This window comes from Nerophis lumbriciformis, linkage group LG04 (assembly GCF_033978685.3).
Source record: "Nerophis lumbriciformis linkage group LG04, RoL_Nlum_v2.1, whole genome shotgun sequence".
In the NCBI taxonomy this organism is placed as follows: domain Eukaryota; kingdom Metazoa; phylum Chordata; class Actinopteri; order Syngnathiformes; family Syngnathidae; genus Nerophis; species Nerophis lumbriciformis.
The window spans coordinates 7,366,767-7,387,124 of NC_084551.2; the positions used below are offsets into that span (position 1 = coordinate 7,366,767).

General features: G+C 34.6%; 1 protein-coding gene across 6 annotated transcripts in view; it reads left to right on the forward strand.

Moving 5' to 3' along the window:
- adgrb1a (adhesion G protein-coupled receptor B1a) overlaps window positions 1-20,358 on the forward strand; it is a 432,260-nt gene that overhangs the window by 271,162 nt on the left and 140,740 nt on the right. For all 6 annotated transcript variants that reach the window (XM_061948457.2, XM_061948450.2, XM_061948442.2 and 3 more), the window contains one exon: window positions 15,931-16,057. In XM_061948457.2, coding sequence (XP_061804441.2) covers window positions 15,931-16,057 — 127 coding nt within the window. The remainder of the gene's footprint in view (window positions 1-15,930; window positions 16,058-20,358) is intronic.

Genomic DNA, 20,358 nt, shown 5'->3' on the forward strand with positions numbered 1-20,358 from the left:
TTAAAAAAAATTTTTTAAATTAAAATATATAATAAAAATTTGCAGTGGATATGCTTGTAACCTGTTATTAGGTTGTCAATGTCTTGCTCCATGCCTTCATTTTCTGAATTGCTAATAAAAACAATTCACCCAACGTGGGTTAAATATTTTCAATCAGAAAAATCAATTAGTTAATGGTTTCACCGTGGTATTTTTAAAAAACTTTTCACCATGAAAATATGCACCTCAAACTTGGAATCAACTCTCCCAGGACACTGAATTACAAAACACAAAACCAGGGAAGTTGTCACGTTGTGTAAATCGTAAATACAAACAGAATACAATGATTTGCAAATCCTTTTCAACCTATATTCAATAGAATAGACTGCAAAGACAGGATACTTAACGCAAATATTAGCTCATTTGGAATTTGATGCCTGCAACATGTTTCAAAATAGCTGGCACAAGTGGCCAAAAAAGACTGAGAAATTTGAGGAATACTCATCAAACACTTATTTTTTCATGGACGCCCCTGCTTATTTCAGCAAGACAATGCCGAGCCACGTGTTACAACAGCGTGGTTTCATAGTAAAAGAGTGCGGGTACTAGACTGGCCTGCCTGTAGTCCAGACCTGTCTCCCATTGAAAATGTGCGGCGCATTATGAAGTGTAGAATACCACAACGGAGACCCCCGGACTGTTGAACAACTTAAGCTGTACATCAAGCAAGAATGTCCTGAAAAATTGCACGCGTCTGCCTATGTAGTCTGTGACGACACCGTAGTCAATAAGCTTATTCTTTTTCTCTATCTTCTTGTTATGGGACATTCATCCTCCGCTGTTGCCATTTCTAATATAAAGTAGTGTAAAGTTCTTACTTATGTCTGTCAGTAAACTCACCATGAAAGCGCTAAAACATACCGGTGTAGTGAGTTTACATTATTCACCCAAGGAACTTTAGTTATTAGAGAGTTCCGGTTGGACGGTTTTTCACGGGACACATTTGCAGATGCTGCTCCGTTATTGATTTAAGTAAAGACTGAATGTCATTAAACCAGTTAGCTCCATCTTTTGACACTTCTTCCACTCCCGTCCTTGCACGCTACACCGCTACAACAAAGATGACGGGGAGAAGACGCTGTCCAAGTGGAGGCACGTAAATAAGACCGCCCACAAAACGGCGCATCCTGAAGCGACTGTCAGAAAGCGGCTTGAAGATGGTCTGTAAAACATAATCTATGCAACATTTTGACCAAAGAACTACCATTACATGTTATGTAGACCACAAAAAAGTGTTTTACATTTAGGAAAAAAAAAAAAAAAAGACTCCTTTAATGCGCCCTATAAACTGGTGCGCCTTATATATGAAAAAAGATGGAAAATAGACCATTCATCGGCAGTGCGCCTTATAATCCGGTGCGCCCTATGGTCCAGAAAATACGGTAAATGTTTTGGAAGTGAATATGAGCGGGCCAAAATGTAGCTGATACTCAAAGTCTGACATCAGAAAACCAGCTTTAAAGTACTCCTGTGTCTATTTGGGGGGTTGGGGGGATTTATCTGTCGACTTTGTTTTAGGTCCAAAACTATGGAAAAAGTATCAACATTCGTCTTTTTAGTGGCACTTTTGGCTGATAGTAAAATAGACTGGGAATACTCTACTAATTTTACATGACTTAAACATTTTTGTATGAATAAACCATCCTTATTTTATCCCAAATAAGTGAAGTGTAATCCAGTTGTATTACATGAAATATTAACAATGTATTGAATTATTGATCATGTTTTACACCGTGACATGCTGTTAGCTCGTCTGCCTCACAGGAAGAATGTTCTGGCTCGGATGTAGACTTGAACTCTTTTTTGGGGGGGAATCGGCATGTTCTGCCTCTTGTAGGTGTTTTCTGAGTCCTCAATAAGCTTTGCTTCTTCCTACTCCTTTTCGAACATGTTGAAAAGAGAAACTGGAGATTGTGATGTATCATGTTGTATACTTGCATGTTCGAAATAAACTCAAAACTCAAACTCAACTCAACTCAAAGGTCCCAACACAAACCAAAAACATACTCTATATGTTTGGTGTGTAGTCTTCTTTTTTGTAGTCCATGTATTAATGCTGGCTGGTGAACTCACCAGGTTTATTTGCTTGGATATATTGTGATTGGTAAAATCATTGATGCGTTAAAGAACTGACCTTTAAAGTCTGTAGAGGGGAATAACTGGCAGGCTTTGTATTGTTTGTAATAGTTACTGAAATATCACCAGGTCGATGGTTAACAGTTTACAGTCAAATTAGTCTGTGATTTCCAAACTTTTTTGCCAGGGCTCTCTTAAAATTAAAGTTTTGGTCAGAATATTATATACCGTATTTTTCGGACTATAAGTCGCAGTTTTTTTCATAGTTTGGCCGGGTGTGCGACTTATACTCAGGAGCGACTTATGTGTGAAATTATGAACACATTACCGTAAAATATCAAATAATATTATTTATCTCATTCACGTGAGAGACTAGACGTATAAGATTTCATGGGATTTAGCGATTAGGAGTGACAGATTGTTTGGTAAACGTATAGCATGTTCTATATGTTATAGTTATTTGAATGACTCTTACCATAATATGTTACGTTAACATACCAGTTGGTTATTTATGCCTCATATAACGTACACTTATTCAGCTTGTTGTTGTTGCCTTTCAAATGTCTATTCTTGGTTTTGGGTTTTATCAAATACATTTCCCCCCAAAATGCGACTTATACTCCAGTGCGACTTATATATGTTGTTTTCCTTCTTTTTTATGCATTTTCGGCAGGTGCGACTTATACTCCGGTGCGACTTATACTCCGAAAAATACGGTACCCTTAGTAATTTTGGGCCCTCACTGATTTATTTCAACAGTTCTTGTTCCTGGATGAATGGGTAATCCAACGTAGGCTGCAAGGATTTAAAAAATAAAAAATAAAAAATAAATCTATAGTACAATTTGGAACTCATAGGTCAGAATTATACATATAAGGCAGGCCTGGGCAATTATTTTGACTCAGGGGGCCAATTTAGAGAAAAACATGTGTCTGGGGGCCGGTATATCCGATTTTTAGGAACACTAATACAAAACCTCACAATAATCAATCAATCAATCAATCAATCTTTATTTATATAGCCCTAAATCACAAGTGTCTCAAAGGGCTGCACAAGCCACAACGACATCCTCGGTACAAAGCCCACATACGGGCAAGGAAAAACTCACCCCAGTGGGACGTCGATGTGAATGACTATGAGAAACCTTGGAGAGGACCGCATATGTGGGTAACCCCCCCCCCCCCCCTCTAGGGGAGACCGTGTCTGATTGAATGCTAAAAACGTTATGACAGACCGCCTTAAGAAACTGAATGGAATTTTTTAATTTTTTTACTGAATGAGACACCCAGAATGTCCGTGAAAATAAAAAATGTGGGATTTACAATATTAACTATGAACGATAAAACACTGAATATTGACAACATATGAACGTCACACCCCCTCTCGATTGACATATTTTACAATCAAGCAAAACGCGACAAAAATGCAACAAACACAGCAAAATATGAACAGAAAGGGTAAAAAATATATCTGATATGTCACTAAGCTTTAGAACTTTCTTGTAAAAATCTCCTTCTGCGTCTGTCCCTGACATTCGCATTTTCAGGCTCGCTCTGGAAACACTCTGTGGAAACGCTCCCCCCCTCCACTCTGCTTGGTGCCTCGTCTGAGCTACTGTGACGTAGATTACCATAGTAACTAATTAGATGACCATAGTAACTAGTATATCATGCAAAAGCGCAGATTCCAACCATTGAAATATTTTGTATAGTTCAAGACTTATGGTCATTTGAAAACATCACTGCACATCATAATGGCAGCTACACTTTCCATCTTAAAGATCTAAAAACATTATTTGGGAATGTCCAGCGGGCCAGATTGAAAAGCTTAATTGACCGGGCCTTAATTTGACCAGGTCTAATATACAGTATACATAGTCACCTGAATCTTATAATAATTGATCCTAAAGGTTTTAGAGTGTCACAAACAATAGACTTAGACTTAAACTTCATTCATTGTCATTCAAAATTGAACTTTACAGTACAAAAAAGAACACAATTTTGTTGCATTAGCTCATTGTAGTGCAGGATAAAAGAGCAATAAGGTGCAGATATCAATAGATTTACTGTACAGATAGATTTATTGCACTTTTGCATAGCTGCAATAGCTCATGCAACCATAAAACATTTGTCCAGAAGATTGAAAGATATCTTATTTGTCACGGCAGAATTCATCCTTGTACTTAACCCAGCCTGTTGAGGACGGGGCAGGGTTGCCATCATTCAGCGCCGGGAGACTGGATCTGGGTCACAGGTTAGCGTCTTGGTCAGGGAAGCATCGTTGTGTGGGCGAAACTGGGGGCAATGTGGGTCAATTGTCTTGCCCAAGGACACAACAGCTTTGAAGTTGAACTTTTCAGTCGAGCTTGACTGTGCCGATTTTGGTGCAAGGGCGTCTTTCTTGGAACTAGAGATAAATGCGTTAAAATGTAATTTCGGAAATTATCGGTATCGTTTTTTTTTATTATCGGTATCGTTTTTATTTATTTATTTATTTTAATTAAATCAACATAAAAAACACAAGATACACTTACAATTAGTGCACTAACCCAAAAAACCTCCCTGCCCCATTCACACTCATTCACACAAAAGGGTTGTTTCTTTCTGTTATTAATATTCTGGTTCCTACATTATATATCAATATATATCAATACAGTCTGCAAGGGATACAGTCCGTAAGCACACATGATTGTGCGTGCTGCTGGTCCACTAATAGTACTAACCTTTAACACTTAATTTTACTCATTTTCATTAATTACTAGTTTCAATCTAACTGTTTTTATATTGTTTTACTTTCTTTTTTATTCAAGAAAATGTTTTTAATCTATTTTTTTTTTTTTTTTTTTTTTTTAAAGTACCTTATCTTCACCATACCTGGTTGTCCAAATTAGGCATAATAATGTGTTAATTCCACGACTGTATATATCGGTTGATATCAGTATCGGTTGATATCGGTATCGGTAATTAAAGAGTTGGACAATATCGGAATATCGGATATCGGCAAAAAGCCATTATCGAAAATCCCTAGTTAGAACTTTACACTACTTTATATTAGAAATGGCAACAGCAGAAGGTGAATGCCCCATAAGAAGAACATAGCGAAAAATAAGAAGCTTATCGACTACGGTATTGGCCTGCACTACAGTGGCGGACGTGCGCACATTTTCAGGACTTATGCAGATCTCAAATACACATCAGCAGGTACCAGAAAGTAAGAAAAGTTGGTTTTGCTTGATATTGTGAAACAAAACGCCAGGTAATAAGTCTGCTAATGGGTGCCATTTTGCGGTCCTTATACACACACCATAGTAATACTTGTATCTCTGACTACGGTAGCCGTAATGGGCCGACAATCCATCAAGCGGTGCGGCTTTAAAGTCGTACTAAAACATTTTGACACATTTTTAAGTGTCATGTGTAATGTCCTTTATTTTCAAAGGATCATTTAAAGTTTTGGTGTTGTTTACTGGCGTCATATTGCAGTCTACATGATCTCTTATGTGTGACTACCATCTACTGGTCATAGTTATCATTACACCTTGTACCAAATAAAATTGCTTCGAGGTCGGTAAGCACAACCAGAATTATTCCGTACATTAGGCGCAACGGGTTATAAGGCGCACTGTCGATTTTTGAGAAAATGTAAGGATTTTAAGTGCGCCTTATAGTCCGAAAAATACGGTTCTTGGTTTTGGTGTATTTTCAACATGTTATTGACGTATATCACGTTAGAATGTTACACAATTCGTCATGCCCGAAAAGGAGTAGGAAGAAGCAGAACTTATATAACCCTACTCTTTTCCCGTTTCACAGCAGTTACTGATATTGTGGTCAACGTTCAATATTTGTCCACTTTTTTTTTAATAGTTAAAGCTTATACAAGGATGTGGAAAGGTAAAGTTAATATAATTTACAGATATGAATCCACAAATAAAGGAGTAGGCTCAATGTCAGAAGATTGTTTCGATGTTTTTCTCTTGGTACAACGGCTTTCTCCCACATCCTAAAAAACATGCAAGTCAATTAAATACTATCATTGTCCAAAGGTGGGCATGTAACTGTGAATGGTTCTGTGCGCCGTTCGGATAGGCTCCAGCTCACCTGTGACCCTCATTCAAATAAGTGGTATAGAAAATGATAAATGAACGATGAAGAAAAGGTAACACAAATTAATCAAATATTAAAGCTGCAAGCAGCGATGGACGGGACCGACTTTGACGGCACATAAAATCCAAACCAGAGCAGTAATTAAAACTCTTTGGTCAACTTTTAATCAGAAGGGTTCAATCTCTCTCCTGTGCTAGTTTGAAGCCGACAGGACAAACGCGCTCAGAGGAGATAATGTTTTTTCAAAACTTTTGTTTTGAAGGGGGAATAGCAAACTTCCTGTTGATTTTTGCTGAAATGTAGGTCTAAGTGAGACCTACATAGAGGTTTTTGTTTAATGTCTCTACGACATTCCTACTGGAAGTTACAGGCAGTTTTGTCTGAATTTTTGTCCTAGGAGCAGTTGTGTCTGTGTTTTCTTCCTTGGGGGCGCTAGAGCGCAATTTTGAGTTTTGGGGTTGGGTTTTTTATTAGATCGCAATTTTTGCCAGTCGTGATGTGTGTGTCCAGTTTGGTGAGTTTTGAAGCATGTTAAGGGGGTCAAATTACAGCTCAAAGAGGCAAAAGTGACTGTTTTTACGAAACTTTTGTTTTGAAGGGGGAATTGCCAACTTCCTGTTGATTTTTGCTGAAGGATGTCAATGTATGAAATCTAGGTCTAAGTCAGACCTACATAGAGGTTTTTGTTTCATGTCTCTACGACATTCCTACTGGAAGTTACAGGCAGTTTTGTCTGAGTTTTTGTCCTAGGAGCAGTTGTGTCTGTGTTTTCTTCCTAGGGGGCGCTAGAGCGCAATTTTGAGTTTTGGGGTTGGGTTTTTTATTAGATCGCAATTTTTGCCAGTCCTGATGTGTGTGTCCAGTTTGGTGAGTTTTGAAGCATGTTAAGGGGGTCAAATTACAGCTCAAAGAGGCAAAAGTGACTGTTTTTACGAAACTTTTGTTTTGAAGGGGGAATTGCCAACTTCCTGTTGATTTTTGCTGAAGGATGTCAATGTATGAAATCTAGGTCTAAGTCAGACCTACATAGAGGTTTTTGTTTCATGTCTCTACGACATTCCTACTGGAAGTTACAGGCAGTTTTGTCTGAGTTTTTGTCCTAGGAGCAGTTGTGTCTGTGTTTTCTTCCTAGGGGGCGCTAGAGCGCAATTTTGAGTTTTGGGGTTGGGTTTTTTATTAGATCGCAATTTTTGCCAGTCCTGATGTGTGTGTCCAGTTTGGTGAGTTTTGAAGCATGTTAAGGGGGTCAAATTACAGCTCAAAGAGGCAAAAGTGACTGTTTTTACGAAACTTTTGTTTTGAAGGGGGAATTGCCAACTTCCTGTTGATTTTTGCTGAAGGATGTCAATGTATGAAATCTAGGTCGTCTAAGTCAGACCTACATAGAGGTTTTTGTTTCATGTCTCTACGACATTGCTACCGGAAGTTACAAGCAGTTTTGTCTGTGTTTTTTCCTAGGGGGCGCTAGAGCACAATTTTGAGTTTTGGGTTGTTGTTTTTTTTATTAGATGGCAATTTTTGCAAGTCCTGATGTGTGTGTCAAATATGGTGAATTTTGAAGCATGTTAAGAGGGTCAAATTACAGCTCAAAGAGGCGGCCGAATAATAATAATAAAACCTTACAATTACAATAGGGTCCTCTGTCCCAAAGGGACATTGCGGTCCCTAATAAATCCAGTCCAGAATGCATGACAACAATACCTTGAATCATGCATTCCTCAAACTTTGGTAGGTGTACCATTAGTGGTACGCGGGCTCCATCCAGTGGTACGGCAAATAATCATTTAATAGGAATTAAATAAATTTTTTTGATTAGTTATTTAAGTACAGTGTTTTATTTTCCTATGTTCAAAGTGTGTGTAGTGTTACAGTGGCCAAACATATTAAATATACTTGTTAAATAAAACCGCTGTCTTGTTTTCAATTAATACTTGGGTCTACTACACTACTGTATTTTAATATTGGTCATTATGTTGGTACATGGGGAGCCAAGTGTTTTCTGAGGTGGTACTTAGTGAAAAAAGTTCGAGAACCACTGCTTTAAATTAATAATACAAATGAAGAGAAGAGAGAAGTATATTTATATAGCGCTTTTCTCTAGTGACTCAAAGCGCTTTCACATAGTGAACCCCAATATCTAAGTTACATTTAAACCAGTGTGGGTGGTACTGGGAGCAGGTGGGTAAAGTGTCTTGCCCAAGGACACAACGGCAGCGACTAGGATGGCGGAAGCGGGGATTGAACCTGGAACCCTCAAGTTGCTGGCACGGCCACTCTACCAACCGAGCTACACCGCCCCAAATCACGAAAAAAAATAGACGAACACTTGCATAGATAATATGTCATAGATAAAACTGATGGTTTAAGTTTATGGTTTAAGTTTATCTCAAACATGCATACAGTTACATGATACATCACAATTTACAGTTTCTCTTTCCGATATGTCCGAAAAGGAGTAGGAATAAGTAGAGTTTATTTAATCCTACCCCTTTTCCATTTCATAGCAATTATTACCACTTTTATTCACTGCCTGTTACTCCATAAATAATACAATTCTAAGATTAAATAATAAAGTAAGTTGTAATTCACACAGTGAGATGAGTAAGATTACCGGTATCTCATGAACACATAATGTATAATAAATTATATTTTTTAATAAAAATAAAAGTTGTTTAAATAGCGCTTTTAATAATTCTTATTAAATAATACGATTCAGGACAACTTGAAACAGAGGTTCTGCTTCCTCTTATTATGGCAAGTCGTATGCAATATTATAGGGAAATTTTACTGATTGACTTTATGACTAAATATCAAAAACAAGATTTTTTTGTAAAAAATAAAATAAAAAAATAATTAAGATTTAGTGATAGTACTATTTGTGTTCGTCTTGTTCGTCAAAATAAATAATAAATACAAAAATATAAGATTTAGTGATAGTACTATTTGTGTTCGTCTTGTTCGTCAAAATAAATAATAAATACAAAAATATAAGATTTAGTGATAGTACTATTTGTGTCCGTCATGTTCGTCAAAACAAATAATTTAAAAAAATATCTAAGATTTAGTGATAGTACTATTTGTGTTCGTCTTGTTCGTCAAAATAAATAATAAATAAAAAAATCTAAGATTTCGTGATAGTACTATTTGTGTTAGTCTTGTTCATCCCAAAAAAATCTAAGATTTATAGATAGTACTATTTGTGTTAGTCTTGTTCGTCAAAATAAATAATAATTAAAAAAACAAGATTTAGTGATTGTACTATTTGTGTTTGTCTTGTTTGTCAAAAAAAAAAATCTAAGATTTATTGATAGTACTATTTGTGTTTGTCTTGTTCGTCAAAATAAATAATAAAAAAATACATATAAGATTTAGTGATAGTGCTATTTGTGTTCGTCTTGGTCGTCAAAAAAATTAATAAATCTAAGATTTAGTGATAGTGCTATTTGTGTTTGTCTTGTTCGTCAAAATAAATAATAATAAAAATGTAATATTTAGTGATAGTACTATTTGTGTTTGTCTTGTTCATCAAAAAAAAAGTAAGATTTATAGATAGTACTATTTGTGTTTGTCTTGTTCGTCGAAATAAATAATTAAAAAAAAAATCTAAGATTTAGTGATAGTACTATTTGTGTTAGTCTTGTTCATCAAAAAAAAGTAAGATTTATAGGTAGTGCTATTTGTGTTCGTCTTGTTCGTCACAATAATTAATTGATAAAAAAAATCTAAGATTTAGTGATAGTACTATTTAAGTTCGTCTTGTTCGTCAAAATAAATAATTTTAAAAAATATATAAGATTTAGTGATAGTGCTATTTGTGTTTGTCTTGGTCGTCAATTTTTTATTTTTTTTTTAAATCAAAGATTTAGTGATAGTGCTATTTGTGTTCGTCTTGTTCGTCTAAATAAATAATTTAAAAAAAAATCTAAGATTTATTGATAGTACTATCTGTGTTCGTCTTGTTCGTCAAAATAAATAATAAGAAATATATATATAAGATTTAGTGATAGTGCTATTTGTGTTCGTCTTGGTCGTCAAAATAAATAATAAAAAAAATGTAATATTTAGTGATAGTACTATTTGTGTTCGTCTTGTTCGTCAAAATAAATAATAAAAAAAATGTAATATTTAGTGATAGTACTATTTGTGTTTGTCTTGTTCATAAAAAAAAAGTAAGATTTATAGATAGTACTATTTGTGTTCGTCTTGTTCGTCGAAATAAATAATAAAAAAAAAAATCTAAGATTTAGTGATAGTACTATTTGTGTTAGTCTTGTTCATCAAAAAAAAGTAAGATTTATAGGTAGTGCTATTTGTGTTCGTCTTGTTCGTCACAATAATAAATTTTTAAAAAAATCTAAGATTTAGTGATAGTACTATTTGTGTTTGTCTGGTTCGTCAAAATAAATAATAAAGAAAATGCATATAAGATTTAGTGATTGTGCTATTTGTGTTCATCTCGTTCGTCAAAAAAATAAAAATCTAAGATTTATAGATAGTACCATTTGTGTTCGTCAAAATAAATAATCTAAAAAAATATATAAGATTTAGTGATAGTGCTATTTGTGTTTGTCTTGTTCATCAAAAAAAGAGTAAGATTTATAGATAGTACTATTTGTGTTCGTCTTGTTCGTCGAAATAAATAATTTAAAAAAATATATAAGATTTAGTGATAGTACTATTTGTGTTTGTCTGGTTCGTCAAAATAAATAATTTAAAAAAATATATAAGATTTAGTTATAGTGCTATTTGTGTTTGTCTTGGTCGTCTAAATAAATAATTTAAAAAAAAAATCTAATATTTAGTGATAGTACTATCTGTGTTCGTCTTGTTCGTCAAAAAAAAGTAAGATTTATAGATAGTACTATTTGTGTTCGTCTTGTTCGTCGAAATAAATAATTAAAAAAAAAAATCTAAGATTTAGTGATAGTACTATTTGTGTTAGTCTTGTTCATCAAAAAAAAGTAAGATTTATAGGTAGTGCTATTTGTGTTCGTCTTGTTCGTCACAATAATTAATTTAAAAAAAAATCTAAGATTTAGTGATAGTACTATTTAAGTTCGTCTTGTTCGTCAAAATAAATAATTTTAAAAAATATATAAGATTTAGTGATAGTGCTATTTGTGTTCATCTTGTTCATCAAAAAAAAGTAAGATTTATAGATAGTGCTATTTGTGTTCGTCTTGTTCCTCAAAATAAATAATTTAAAAAAAATCTAAGATTTATTAATAGTACTATCTGTGTTCGTCAAAACAAATAATAAAACAAATATATATATATAAGATTTAGTGATAGTGCTATTTGTGTTCGTCTTGGTCGTCAAAAAAAAAAAAAAAAAATCAAAGATTTAGTGATAGTGCTATTTGTGTTCGTCTTGTTCGTCAAAATAAATAATAAATAAAAAAATGTAAGATTTAGTGATAGTACTATTAGTGTTTGTCTTGTTCGTCAAAATAAATAATAATGAAAAAAATCTAAGACTTAGTGGTAGTACTATTTGTGTCCGTCATGTTTGTCAAAATAAATAATAAGAAAAAATATCTAAGATTTAGTGATAGTACTATTTGTGTTTGTCTTGTTCGTCAAAATAAATAATTAAAAAAAAAATCTAAGATTTAGTGATAGTACTATTTGTGTTAGTCTTGTTCATCAAAAAAAAGTAAGATTTATAGGTAGTGCTATTTGTGTTCGTCTTGTTCGTCACAATAATTAATTGATAAAAAAAATCTAAGATTTAGTGATAGTACTATTTAAGTTCGTCTTGTTCGTCAAAATAAATAATTTTAAAAAATATATAAGATTTAGTGATAGTGCTATTTGTGTTTGTCTTGGTCGTCAATTTTTTATTTTTTTTTTAAATCAAAGATTTAGTGATAGTGCTATTTGTGTTCGTCTTGTTCGTCTAAATAAATAATTTAAAAAAAAATCTAAGATTTATTGATAGTACTATCTGTGTTCGTCTTGTTCGTCAAAATAAATAATAAGAAATATATATATAAGATTTAGTGATAGTGCTATTTGTGTTCGTCTTGGTCGTCAAAATAAATAATAAAAAAAATGTAATATTTAGTGATAGTACTATTTGTGTTCGTCTTGTTCGTCAAAATAAATAATAAAAAAAATGTAATATTTAGTGATAGTACTATTTGTGTTTGTCTTGTTCATAAAAAAAAAGTAAGATTTATAGATAGTACTATTTGTGTTCGTCTTGTTCGTCGAAATAAATAATAAAAAAAAAAATCTAAGATTTAGTGATAGTACTATTTGTGTTAGTCTTGTTCATCAAAAAAAAGTAAGATTTATAGGTAGTGCTATTTGTGTTCGTCTTGTTCGTCACAATAATAAATTTTTAAAAAAATCTAAGATTTAGTGATAGTACTATTTGTGTTTGTCTGGTTCGTCAAAATAAATAATAAAGAAAATGCATATAAGATTTAGTGATTGTGCTATTTGTGTTCATCTCGTTCGTCAAAAAAATAAAAATCTAAGATTTATAGATAGTACCATTTGTGTTCGTCAAAATAAATAATCTAAAAAAATATATAAGATTTAGTGATAGTGCTATTTGTGTTTGTCTTGTTCATCAAAAAAAGAGTAAGATTTATAGATAGTACTATTTGTGTTCGTCTTGTTCGTCGAAATAAATAATTTAAAAAAATATATAAGATTTAGTGATAGTACTATTTGTGTTTGTCTGGTTCGTCAAAATAAATAATTTAAAAAAATATATAAGATTTAGTTATAGTGCTATTTGTGTTTGTCTTGGTCGTCTAAATAAATAATTTAAAAAAAAAATCTAATATTTAGTGATAGTACTATCTGTGTTCGTCTTGTTCGTCAAAAAAAAGTAAGATTTATAGATAGTACTATTTGTGTTCGTCTTGTTCGTCGAAATAAATAATTAAAAAAAAAAATCTAAGATTTAGTGATAGTACTATTTGTGTTAGTCTTGTTCATCAAAAAAAAGTAAGATTTATAGGTAGTGCTATTTGTGTTCGTCTTGTTCGTCACAATAATTAATTTAAAAAAAAATCTAAGATTTAGTGATAGTACTATTTAAGTTCGTCTTGTTCGTCAAAATAAATAATTTTAAAAAATATATAAGATTTAGTGATAGTGCTATTTGTGTTCATCTTGTTCATCAAAAAAAAGTAAGATTTATAGATAGTGCTATTTGTGTTCGTCTTGTTCCTCAAAATAAATAATTTAAAAAAAATCTAAGATTTATTAATAGTACTATCTGTGTTCGTCAAAACAAATAATAAAACAAATATATATATATAAGATTTAGTGATAGTGCTATTTGTGTTCGTCTTGGTCGTCAAAAAAAAAAAAAAAAAATCAAAGATTTAGTGATAGTGCTATTTGTGTTCGTCTTGTTCGTCAAAATAAATAATAAATAAAAAAATGTAAGATTTAGTGATAGTACTATTAGTGTTTGTCTTGTTCGTCAAAATAAATAATAATGAAAAAAATCTAAGACTTAGTGGTAGTACTATTTGTGTCCGTCATGTTTGTCAAAATAAATAATAAGAAAAAATATCTAAGATTTAGTGATAGTACTATTTGTGTTTGTCTTGTTCGTCAAAATAAATAATTAATAAAAAAATCTAAGACTTAGTGGTAGTACTATTTGTGTCCGTCATGTTTGTCAAAATAAATAATAAAAAAAAATATCTAAGATTTAGTGATAGTACTATTTGTGTTCGTCTTGTTCATCCCAAAAAAATCTAAGATTTATAGATAGTACCAGTTGTGTTAGTCTTGTTCGTCAAAATAAATAATAAAAAAATATATAAGATTTAGTGATTGTACTATTTGTGTTCGTCTTGTTTGTCAAAAAAAAAAAAAATCTAAGATTTATTGATAGTACTATTTGTGTTTGTCTTGTTCGTCAAAATAAATAATAAAAAAATACATATAAGATTTAGTGATTGTACTATTTGTGTTCATCTCGTTCGTCAAAAAAAATAAAAATCTAAGATTTATAGATAGTACTATTTGTGTTTGTCTTGTTCGTCAAAATAAATAACAAAAAAATCTAAGATTTATAGATAGTACTATTTGTGTTCGTCAAAATAAATAATTTAAAAAAAATATTTAAGATTTAGTGATAGTGCTATTTGTGTTCGTACTGGTCGTCAAAAAAATAAATATATCTAAGATTTAGTGATAGTGCTATTTGTGTTTGTCTTGTTCATCAAAATAAATAATAAAAAAAAATTTAAGATTTAGTGATAGTACTATTTGTGTTTGTCTTGTTCATCAAAAAAAGTAAGATTTATAGATAGTACTATTTGTGTTCGTCTTGTTCGTCGAAATAAATAATTTAAAACAAAATCTAAGATTTAGTGATAGTACTATTTGTGTTAGTCTTGTTCATCAAAAAAAAGGAAGATTAATAGGTAGTGCTATTTGTGTTCGTCTTGTTCGTCACAATAATTAATTTAAATTTTTTTTTAAGATTTAGTGATAGTACTATTTAAGTTCGTCTTGTTCGTCAAAATAAATAATTTAAAAAAAATATAAGATTTAGTGATAGTGCTATTTGTGTTCATCTTGTTCATCAAAAAAAGTAAGATTCATAGATAGTGCTATTTGTGTTCGTCTTGTTCCTCAAAATAAATAATTTAAAAAAAATCTAAGATTTATTAATAGTACTATCTGTGTTCGTCTTGTTCGTCAAAACAAATATATATATATAAGATTTAGTGATAGTGCTATTTGTGTTTGTCTTGTTCATCAAAAAAAAGTAAGATTTATAGATAGTACTATTTGTGTTCGTCTTGTTCGTCGAAATAAATAATTAAAAAAAATATCTAAGATTTAGTGATAGTACTATTTGTGTTAGTCTTGTTCATCAAAAAAAAGTAAGATTTATAGGTAGTGCTATTTGTGTTCGTCTTGTTCGTCACAATAATTAATTTTTAAAAAAAATTAAGATTTAGTGATAGTACTATTTAAGTTTGTCTTGTTTGTCAAAATAAATAATTTAAAAAAATATATAAGATTTATAGGTAGTGCTATTTGTGTTCGTCTTGTTCGTCACAATAATTAATTTAAAAAAAAATTAAGATTTAGTGATAGTACTATTTAAGTTCGTCTTGTTTGTCAAAATAAATAATTTAAAAAAATATATAAGATTTAGTGATAGTGCTATTTGTGTTCATCTTGTTCATCAAAAAAAAGTAAGATTTATAGATAGTGCTATTTGTGTTCGTCTTGTTCGTCAAAATAAATAATTAAAAAAAAACAACCTAAGATTTAGTGATAGTGCTATTTGTGTTCGTCTTGGTCGTCAAAAGAAAAAAGAAAAAAATCAAAGATTTAGTGATAGTTCTATTTGTGTTCTTCTTGTTCGTCAAAATAAATAATAATAAAAAAATCTAAGATTTATAGATAGTACTATTAGTGTTCGTCTTGTTTGTCAAAATAAATATAATTTTGTTATTTAAAAAAAAGGCAACCTTTGAGTGAAAAAGTGTCCACGCAGGGAGCCGTGCAGCACGCCGCCTCGCAGCCTCCACATCGCCGCCTTCAAGTCCTCCGCAGCTCCTCGGCGTGCTAATAGCCGCGTTAAGGTGGACGTGTTAGCCGTGGCCGCTACACAGCTGTATGTGTGTGTTGGGGGGTGTTCTAACTGCTTTCTCCTGCCTTTTTTTTTTTCCCTCCACACGCTCCACGTTTACCGCATTGTGTGTCTTGTTCGTAGCTCCTCTCTGCTGGGATCCTGGTCTGCTCGGGTCTGCAAAGCCGTGCTCGTCGACTCGTTCAGAAGCAAATGCATATGTGACAGACTGTCCACCTTCGCCATTTTAGCACGGCTTAATCCCGACATGGTAAGTGTGAACGTCGACACAAAACAGTGTAATTGTACTGTGGTTTAATGTCCATGCAGCAGCTCTTTTTTTTTTTTTTTTTTTTTTTTTAAACCCTGGGCGTCATTGTTATTGCATCCCCCACAGACCCCCCCACTTCTCCCCATCCTTGTCGGTGCCGACATGCCACAACCATACTGCGCAATCATAACAAGCATATTTATATGAATTACCTTACACGTAGAAGGACATGGATGCTTGTTTGGGGGTGTTACAGGACAATTAGGCATCACCTGTTTTGTATTTTATATTAGTACCTGTTTGGAAACACAAATCCACTATAGTAGTATATTTTATACATATTTGTTGTTTTTTTATGTACGGGTTAAGGCCAGTGTTTTTCAACCATTGTGCCGCAGCCCACTAGTACTGTGCCATTAGATACAGTCTGGCAATGTTCCCTCTAATTTTTCATTTGCCTGAGCATTCAGTGGAATACAGACGTGCACACTGTGGCCATACCAGCAGCACATTTGTCTCAAACCTGACATAACAATTTCCATCCATCCATCCATCTTCTTCCGCTTATCCGAGGTCGGGTCGCGGGGGCAGCAGCCTAAGCAGGGAAGCCCAGACTTTCCTCTCCCCAGCCACTTTGTCCAGCTCCTCCCGGGGGATCCCGAGGTATTCCCAGGCCAGCCGGGAGACATAATCTTCCCAACGTGTCCTGGGTCTTCCCCGTGGCCTCCTACCAGTTGGACGTGCCCTAAACACCTCCCGAGGGAGGCGTTCGGGTGGCATCCTGACCAGATGCCCGAACTAGGGATGTCCCGATTCGATATTTGGATCGGATCGGCTGCCGATATTTGCCAAAAATTGCGTATCGGCAAGGCATGGGAAAATGCCGATCCAGATCCAGTTTAAAAAAAAACTCCGGTCTGTGTTTTCCAACGCACCGATTTAAATAATACATTCCACTTTTCTGCTGCTCCATAATTTCCGTTCCGCATTTTCCAGCACACCTTCAACACATCCACAATTCTCACGCAGTTGCTTTTAGCTGCTGGCATTACACGACAGGCTCTTCTCACTCTTTCCTGTGTCTCCCTCTCACAGACAGCAAGCGCACCTTCTTACACACGTCACATACTAGGGATGTCCCGATTCGATATTTGGATCGGATCGGCTGCCGATATTTGCCAAAAATTGCGTATCGGCAAGGCATGGGAAAATGCCGATCCAGATCCAGTTTAAAAAAAAACTCCGGTCTGTGTTTTCCAACGCACCGATTTAAATAATACATTCCACTTTTCTGCTGCTCCGTAATTTCCGTTCCGCATTTTCCAGCACACCTTCAACACATCCACAATTCTCACGCAGTTGCTTTTAGCTGCTGGCATTACACGACAGGCTCTTCTCACTCTTTCCTGTGTCTCCCTCTCACAGACAGCAAGCGCACCTTCTTACACACGTCACATACTAGGGATGTCCCGATTCGATATTTGGATCGGATCGGCTGCCGATATTTGCCAAAAATTGCGTATCGGCAAGGCATGGGAAAATGCCGATCCAGATCCAGTTTAAAAAAAAACTCCGGTCTGTGTTTTCCAACGCACCGATTTAAATAATACATTCCACTTTTCTGCTGCTCCGTAATTTCCGTTCCGCATTTTCCAGCACACCTTCAACACATCCACAATTCTCACGCAGTTGCTTTTAGCTGCTGGCATTACACGACAGGCTCTTCTCACTCTTTCCTGTGTCTCCCTCTCACAGACAGCAAGCGCACCTTCTTACACACGTCACATACTGTCACGTCATACATCACATACTGTCACGTCATACGTCACATACTGTCACGTCATACGTCACATACGTATACGTCCTCTCCCAGCAGAGAGCGAGGTAGCGGCATGGCTAACGTTAGCTGTGATGCTAGCGCAGCCGCTAAGGTGCGCGCCTGCTCAAGCGTCCTCTGCGCACGGCAAATCTATGCCACGCACAAAATCAAATAAAAAAATAAGCGCATGACAATTTTCGACACACGGACACGACAGAGACAACAGTTTTCGTCATCATTGTTCAAATATTGTGACGTCTGTCGAGACGCTTATCTCCATTCGGTGCCACACGTCCACTCCATCAAAATGCAGAGGCAAAAATGTCAACATCAACACCGTATGAAAAAATTAGTGATTTTTTTAGTTGTGATTTCCTTCTCTGCATGAAAGTTTAAAAGTAGCACATATTAATGCAGTATGAAGAAGAATGTTTTAATGTAGACATGCAAGCCTTGAAAGAACATTTTGAAAATCAAGACTAAATTTCCTGCAAATAGGTGCATTTCTACCCTATATTTTAACTTTAGATTTATTCTCATATCAAACTCTTTTGGCTGTCTTTTTGACACTTACATCAGGCGCCCCCCCTCCACACCCTGGATTATAAATAATGTAAATAATTCAATGTGATTTTCTTGTGTGATGACTGTAGTATGATGATAGTATATATCTGATAGTATATATCTGTATCATGAATCAATTTAAGTGGACCCCGACTTAAACAAGTTGAAAAACTTATCGGGGTGTTACCATTTAGTGGTCAATTGTACGGAATATGTACTTCACTGTGCAACCTACTAATAAAAGTCTCAATCAATCAATCAAAACACATAGAATCATCATACTGCTGTGATTATATGCATCAAGTGTTCATTCAAGGCTAAGGCAAAATATCGAGATATATATCGTGTATCGCAATATGGCCTTAAAATATCGCAATATTAAAAAAAGGCCATATCGCCCAGCCCTAGTTCAATGATGCCATTTCTGTTTGTCATGTATAATTTTGTCTATTTTGTGTTTATCCTTGAATAAACAGGTCAGTTTCTTGTTACCAACCATTGTGTATTATTCAAACTCCCCTAATTCAGCTGGCTAGTTGTTATCAAGAGTACTAAAACCCTTTTCAACATGATTCTGACAACTAAGTAGGCTAAATAACTTTAAACTTTAATACATGCTTGGATAGGCCATTATCGGTCAGTATCGGTATCGGTCAGTATCGGTATCGGATCGGAAATGCAAAAACAATATCGGTATCGGATCGGAAGTGCAAAAATCTGGATCGGGACATCCCTAGCCCGAACCACCTCATCTGGCTCCTCTCCATGTGGAGGAGCAGTGGCTTTACTTTGAGCTCCCCCCTGATGGCAGAGCTTCTCACCCTATCTCTAAGGGAGAGACCCGCCACCCGGCGGAGGAAACTCATTTCGGCCGCTTGTACTCGTGATCTTGTTCTTTTGGTCATAACCCAAAGCTCATGACCATAGGTGAGGATGGGAACGGAGATCGACCGGTAAATTGAGAGCTTTGCCTTCCGGCTCAGCTCCTTCTTCACCACAACGGATCGATACAGCGTCCGCATTACTGAAGACGCCGCACCGATCCGCCTGTCGATCTCACGATCCACTTTTCCCTCACTCGTGAACAAGACTCCTAGGTACTTGAACTCCTCCACTTGGGGCAGGGTCTCCTCCCCAACCCGGAGATGACACTTATTATTATAATCAAGTGACTAGTCAATTTCAAGAGATTATTTTCTAATATATGTGATTTGGCCCACTTAGATATTGTTTTTTTCCTCTTATCAGCTATGCACTATAGTATTTTATGCCTGGGTGGGGGTCCTGCTTTGGAAAGATTGTGTACCACATTCAGTTCCCCTTAAAACAGGGGTCGGGAACCTTTTTGGCTGAGAGAGCCATGAAAGCCAAATATTTTTAAAATGTATTTCCGTAAGAGCCATATAATATTTTTTTTACACTGAATACAACTAAATGCGTGCATTTCTAAGTAAGACCAACATTTTTAGAGTATAACAAGTCTCTTATTCTTTTTATTAACATTGTTATTCTGAAGCTAACCAATAGTGACGTGAAGTGAATTATATTTATATAGCGCTTTTCTCTAGTGACTCAAAGCGCTTTACATAGTGAAACCCAATATCTAAGTTACATTTAAACCAGTGTGGGTGGCACTGGGAGCAGGTGGGTAAAGTGTCTTGCCCAAGGACACAACAGCAGTGACTAGGATGGCGGAAGCGGGGATCGAACCTGCAACCCTCAAGTTGCTGGCACGGCCACTCTACCAACCGAGCTAATAAAATACTTCTTCCCATTAATGCGACTTCTTGAACAGGTGCTGTCAGGTTCAAGCTCTGATGACATCTATTAAACAAGACAAGAAGCAAGGAATTAAACAGAGACATAATTAAATTTGGCTCAATTTAGGAGAGACGCGTAGACACTGTACTCTTGCACA